Consider the following 6,681-nt stretch of genomic DNA (forward strand, 5'->3'; position numbering starts at 1 on the left):
CCTGCTCGGGGGTGCGCACGTTTCTGCACCCTTTGGCCTCGCCCATGAATGGGGGCACAAACAGCTGCCGGCCCCCTGCCTGCCCCCTGCCCTCCTGGCAGCAGCGTATGGGCAGAGGGGAACCCCACCTGGCCACGCACCCCGGAGCCTCAGTCTTCCCCACACCCTTGGAAAAGCAGAGATGAGACACGGTCTGTGTTGGTTTCTTTATTAATTCATAGTCTGATAGCTGGTGTACAGGGAAATGATCTATACATCAGGGACTAAGACAGGGAGATCCAAAAGGCTTGTTTCCATAACAATTAAAAAAAGGAAATAAAAGTAATTTTTAAAACTTCTAAAAAGCTTCTAGTGTGCAGATTGCAGCATTCCGTAGGCTCAACGTCAGGTGCAGCCTCCCCCTACCAGCCCTACGAGCAGTCTGAGCGCAAAGCAATGTCACTGCAGGTGCCTGGCACGGTTGCAGCACAGCACATTCCCTAAGACGTATACAAGGCCAAAGCACAGGACCCACACACAACTCTACAGCGATGCTACGGAGTCAGCTGTCGCAGTGGGTCTAGGGAGGTTATTGTACACAGCAAGGGTGATGGATGGTGAGTCTGTGCCTATATGGCTCAACTTTGGGGTGGGGAAGGGGTTGCTTTGCTCTCCAAGGCTAAGCTGGGTCATTTGCTTCGCTACTAGGCTAGCAGCGAAGAAGCTAGGCTTCTTCCCGACTGCAGGAGAGCCAGGGGCTTTCCTGGCAGATGCACACCCACTGCGAGACAGGGCTGTCCTGCCAGGGCCACCAGCCTGAGGCTGGAGGTGGGCTCTTTCTGCACGTGGCCACAGAGAGCAAATTCAGGCCCTGTGAAACAGGTCCATGGCCACCTCCAGGGGAAAGAGCAGGGGTCCCCACACTACTATGCTACAGACACCAGGCCCCTACATTGGTTAGGTAAAGGACAGAGTCAGGGACATGGGATCTACTGCCACTACCTGCATCCGGCCATCCTGGGGTCACGTATGGCAGCAGATTCAACCTACTGCACACCTCAGAGTTGCCTGGGCAGCTCTGTCCACCACTGCTCTCCTGCTAGAGCAGCTGGCCCTAGGGCTGCCCTAGCTCCCAGGGTGACTGCTTGGTCCAGGCTGCTGCAGCAGGGCATTTCACCTGGCCAAAGTGCAGCCACTGGGGGAGCAGCCCCCCATATCTCTGGGGTTGGTCCTGGGAGGGTCAGCATCCATGGGGTCAACGTGCTCATTTGTGCCCTTGCAGGGAGGCCAGGGGACCCTGCGAAGCCCTTGCATGAGGTGCATAGTGCAGGGCTGCTGGCTCCTGCCAGCTCCTGGCTCATCTCCTGAGCAGATATTGTGCTGAGTAGAGCTAGGCACAACCCTGTGCGTGGTACAAGCATCCCCTGCTCTGTCACACCACCCATTGTCCCTGGGCGCCAAGCACCTCAGCGCAGGCCTACACCCAAGCACCCCAGCTGGAGCCAACACAAACTGGAGCTTGCACCATGGACAGGCCCATGGGACTGTACCCATGGGCCCCTCTCTTCAGGCCAGGAAGAGACCAGGCTCAGCTGGAGGGGCACAGGGCAGGGGCAGTCTGCTGCTCTTTTACCCTTACAGCCTCCCAGCTCCATTCACCAGAGCTGCTCACGTACTCCAAAGGTTTTGCCCGTCCTGCAGCCTGAAGAGGTATTTGGGAGAGGAGCTGTTAGTGCTTTGTACATACTGCTAGAGTGTCCCTAGGGGTTTGCATAGTATTTATTGTTTCATATACACAAGGCTGATTGCTGTACAGTTTACACTTTCAACACAAGCAACGAGCTCAGTGCTCAGCCCAGAGCCCTGCCCTGGTGGGAGACGTTGCACGTGCTGGGGAGAGGAAGGGCAGCCCTGCACCAGCCCCTCTGCCCAGGGCAGTTGTGCTCCCTGCAACCCTCATCTAACACACTCCCCGGCAACTGCTGCCCTCCCCATAACCCAACACTCACTGAGAGGGATGAGAAGCGAGTCCAGCAGAGGCAACACGGGCAACAGGGGGTCGAGCCCCTCTCCTTCCATGGTGAGCCGTGCTGTGCTGCCCCAGCTTCCCTCTTGCAGCTGGAGCACGGGCATGGGGATGCATTTACACACGCAAATGCGTGAGGGTGGAGTCTCCTTCCCTCTTGTTTTCTGCCATTCCAGCTCTTGCCTCCCAGAGGAGCTGAGAGGATGCCCCTGGTGCATGCTGCTGTCTCTGGGCTCCTGGCAGCAGCGGGGCAGGGACGGAGGCCCTCCGTCAGTTTTAAGTACTGTAGCTCATGCGTCTTGCAGTCAGTCAGTCATGCGGATAGGACAGTAAGTATGTCTCATACAGAAATCATGCCATTAGCCTATAGAAACATGTACAGCCAGCCCTGCTCCCCTCCATTCTCTGCTTTCCTCTCCTCTCTTCTCAGGTATGTGTCAGAACGTGTGTGGAGTTCAGTGGTTTGGTGTTGAGGTGAGATCCTGGAGAGACACAGAGAGACACAGATGGGGTTACCAGGCATTCATGGTGGCACAGCCAGGACAAAGCGTGGGGGCAGCCAGGTATGTGGCAGTCCCAGCCCCTTCCACACCCTGTGCTTGTCCCACATGCACCCATCCTGCCCAGCTACCACAAGACAAGTTTTGGGGGGGTGTCAGAGAGACAGTGACAGAGCACCAATAAGTGCCCTGCCTGGAACCAGCAGCAATGGCATAGATGGTATTGGTGGTGCTGTCCCAGCTGCAGAGAGCAGCCACAACCAGGAGCTGAGCTGTGCCAAAGGCAATGTGGCACTGGGAAAGAGCTGGGAGGGCTGCTGTAGGCTCTGGGATAGAGGAGGCCAGCCCTAAGCCTCTAGTCTCAACTAGGGTGACTGACTGCACCTCACTCTCACAGCAGTGGGTAAGACCTCCCTCATACATTCCTAAGGCACACCCTGGGCCACTTTTGCACGGTACGGAAAACAGCAAGAGCAAAGCAGCAGGAGCACTGCCCCAGAGAGAGGCAGACCCAGGGACTGTCTGGGGAGTAGGGCAGGCAGTAGGTGTGGGGATACGGTCTGCATGAACATGTGACCACAAGCACAAGCCTCTTGACTGTCATGCACCCATAGAGAGCCCACTAACACAGTGGAAAGGAGGGAGAGGGAGGACAGACAGACACAGCCGTGCAGGTACAGCAGAGGCCAGACAACTGACCACCCCTGCTTGGCAGCCTCCTCCCTGGCTCAGGCGGTGTCTGGCAGCTGGGGAGCATGCATGCAGCACCTTCCCCCAAGTGCTGCACTGCCAGCCCAGCAGCGAGTGTGCAGAGAACAATGATGCAGCTGGGTCCAAGTGTGCTGTGCCAAGCACCCTGCCTTGAGCCTGGTCTAGTCCCACCCAAGAGGTGGCATGGGGAGCAGGAAATGCACAGGACTCAAGGGATGATCCAGTGCTCACACTGGGGATCAATGGAAGAAATGTCCTGGGCCAAAGACAGGCCCCCTGCCCTCAACCCCTACAAGCATCACGTTCCTGCACCCTGCCACTCCTGAATCCCTGCTGCCCTGATGTCCACCAGCAGCACCATGCCATGGCCTGCACCCCCTTCCCTGGCCACAGGAGCTTCAGCAGACCTCACTGCCGCCCTCTCGTGCCACGATGTGTGGCTGCCAGTGGCAGGCGGCTGGGCGTCACCCACCGACAGCAGCCGCTTGCATCTCCCAGCAGGAGTGCAGCGAGCAGAGGCAGCAGGCCATGGCCCAGCAGAACTGTGACACCCCTCATCTGGCTCACGGCTCTGCCAGTGCCTGGCTGCACCCCATGGGAAGGGGAGGTAGGGGCACCAGGCTCCAAGGGCTGGTCTTGTCCGCCACAAGGCTGCACAGTTAATGCTCATGGATGAAGGGGCTCTGCTCAGACTCCATGCAAATGCTATCCACTCCCTGGAGCAGTTTTGGACAAAGATCATCCCTCTGCTGTAGCCCAGCACAACCAGGAGTAACAACCCTGTGGCCCTGTTACTGGGGACCATTACCCTGAGTACCCAGGATGCTGTGACCACAGTAGCAGCCCCTGGCGCTGTGGCCGCAGCGGAGTGCTGAGCGCAGAGGCTGACCCAGTACCAGCAGGGCTGGAGCATCGCTGCAGAGGGGGGCACCCCGTGCCCATTGCACCCAGGCCCTGGGCCCAGAAGCGCATTAGCAGCAGGGGCACACCGCTGCCCACCCTCAGCATTTTGCTGCAGTACAGCAACCCCTCTCTGCAGGCCAAGAGCTGGGCACAGCCCTGTTACCGTTTCCCCAGGAGGATGTGCATGATCAGCAGCTAAGTGCAGGCAGCAGCATGGGGAGCTGGGATAGAAGGAAGAGCAAAGATGGGGTTACCTCAAAAGAGGCCATTTGAGGGGTCACTGCTTCCCCCTTTTCAGGCTGGCTCGTTTCACTATCTGAGCCCCCATCCTGCCCCCGGAGACCTCCGGTTTCGGGACACGCACTCGCACCTCCTCCTGAGGAAGCCGCAGGGGCAGGAAGCAGGACATCACCCAGGTGAACAGACAGACATACAGAAGAGGACAGGAGAGGGAAAGGCAGAGTCAGTTGGCAGAAGACATTGTGCAAGAAGACTGGTGCTTGGGCAAGAGCTGCCCCTGGAAGCCTTAGAGGGGAAATAGGAGAGGAGAGCAGGGCAGAAGAAAGGACAGAGAGTGGCGGAGCCCCAGAGCCAGCGAGTCCTGCAGAGGTAATGCTGGCCCCGGGCAGGGTGCCTGCAAGGCAGGGCTGTAAGCCACACTGTACCTTGGTCCCCAGACCGTCCCGGTGCAGGATGGAGTATTTCATGAAGTGATCATCCTCAGCTTCCAGGTCTTGGGGATCCTGCAGGGAACCCTCCAGAATCAGGTCCTCCTGCTCCTGCCTGTCATCCGTGTCACCAGGGCCCAGCTGACGCACTACCTTCCGGATGACCTGTGGAGACCCGCACAGCCACGCATGACAGCTAGCCCCCAGGCACCATGCCTCTCTCCTCACCCAGTCTGTCCCTGAACTGCATGTGGCGTGCAGCCTCTGTCCCATACGCAGGGTCTGGCCGGAGAAGTTCCGTGACCGTAACTGAAGACATGCGGGTGCCCTGTGTGGGCCCCTGGGCTGCAGGGAGGAGCAGGGCAGCCGGGCAGAGGGGAGAGGAGAAAGGCTGCAGCATGCCCTTGCCCACACTGTGCCTTTGATCACCCACCTTCTTGGTAATGATATTGCCTTGATCATCTGTGAACTGCTCCTCAGTCACCTGCTCTCCAGGGAGATGAAGGACTTCGTTCCCCTGCAATGACAGGAGGGACATCAGGACATTTCAGGGGGGTGAGGGGAGCCCCTTTGCAGGCAGAACAGTACACGTGACATGCACTCCACAGCCTCTGTCTCCCAGCCTGCCCCATCCATTCACTCCTCTCTCTGCATCTGCCCTCGGGCTGGTCTCTCAGCTCCCTGCTCATTACCTTCACAAGGACACGCCGACGGACAACCCTGGTGGAGAGAGTCTCCTCGTCATCCGCCAGCCCCTGGCTTTCCCCGAGCTCCTTGTCCAGCTCGCGGTGGGCATGTTTGAGCAGGAAGCGGACAGAGCCCCTGACGATGTGCATGACATTCTGGCAGCTCACCAGGAAAAAGGCTAGCAGCACCAGGGCAATCAGCAACTGGGCCAGGAAAGCCCACATCCTGCCTCAGCGCGCGCAGCTGCACGCGTGCCCCACGGGTCTGAGTCCGCCGCTCAGAGCCTGGCCATGCTATCTGGCTGGGGCAGGCAAAGCCCCCAGGGCAGGAGCAGCCCTGCAGGTCTGCAGCCTGCCCAGCGTGGTGCCCTGGCTCTGCGGGAGGACCGCTGTAACCCTAGCTGCCGTAGCTCAGCTGGCTGTGGGCGGCGAGAAGGGAGCGGGCAGGTGGGGCGTCCTTTGCGCTCACAGCTTCTGTCAAAGTCATGGGGCCAGGACTGCGACAGCACCACCGGTCCCCAGCCAGGCAGTAACCGGGACAGCCCTGTCCCCCTTCTCTGTCAGGTCGCCAACAACCTGTCTTCCTGGCTGTGGTGGGAAGGCAGTGTGCAGTCCTCCGTCATAGGACAAATGAAGCCCCAGGCAGGAGCCAGGGGTTCGGGGTGTGACTGGAATTGCACGTGACTCGGGAGACATGCACTGCAGAGCTGAGCAACCATCTCCGAGCATGGCCGTGCTGCCGGGATGGCTGTGCGTGCCCTGCCCGGGGAAAGGTGCTTGCCCTCACCTTGTACCTGCCAGCTCCATGTGGCCGTGGCAAGATGACCACCACCCAGTCTGGCCCCCAGACCAGCTCTATTTCTGGCTCCAGCAGGCTGCTGGGCCAGTGGCCAGGGCAGATACTCAATAAGGAAGCAGGCAGGGAGGCTGGCTGGGTTATAAATGGAGAGCAAGAGCTCAGGTATCAAGCACAGCAGGCTATTCTGGGCTGAGAGGCACCCCCAGGGGCAGGGGGCAGGAAGCGTGCCAGGAGACTTGTGCCTCCGCTAGGACCCCATTCTGCCTGGCTGGTCTTGCAGCAGGCTTAGGAAAGGGCTGTCCATAGGGTCTCTACCTCCTGTGGGGCTGGGTCCCCCTGCTCTTACCCTCACCTGCCCAAAAAAGCAGCTGTCTGCCTCCTCCTGCCAGCCGCCTGTGAGGGGCTGGGG

At 59.4% G+C, this 6,681-nt stretch overlaps 1 protein-coding gene across 1 annotated transcript in view; it reads right to left on the reverse strand.

Moving 5' to 3' along the window:
• Window positions 1-2,031: 2,031 nt before the first annotated feature.
• Window positions 2,032-6,681, reverse strand: part of ANK1 (ankyrin 1, erythrocytic) — a 23,877-nt gene continuing 19,227 nt past the window's right edge. The window contains 5 exon segments of the mRNA XM_009574543.1: window positions 2,032-2,487; window positions 4,785-4,952; window positions 5,221-5,304; window positions 5,480-5,699; window positions 6,268-6,404. Coding sequence (XP_009572838.1) covers window positions 2,461-2,487; window positions 4,785-4,952; window positions 5,221-5,304; window positions 5,480-5,699; window positions 6,268-6,404 — 636 coding nt within the window. The 3' untranslated portion in view covers window positions 2,032-2,460.

Source organism: Fulmarus glacialis, unplaced genomic scaffold, assembly GCF_000690835.1.
Source record: "Fulmarus glacialis isolate BGI_N327 unplaced genomic scaffold, ASM69083v1 scaffold44953, whole genome shotgun sequence".
In the NCBI taxonomy this organism is placed as follows: domain Eukaryota; kingdom Metazoa; phylum Chordata; class Aves; order Procellariiformes; family Procellariidae; genus Fulmarus; species Fulmarus glacialis.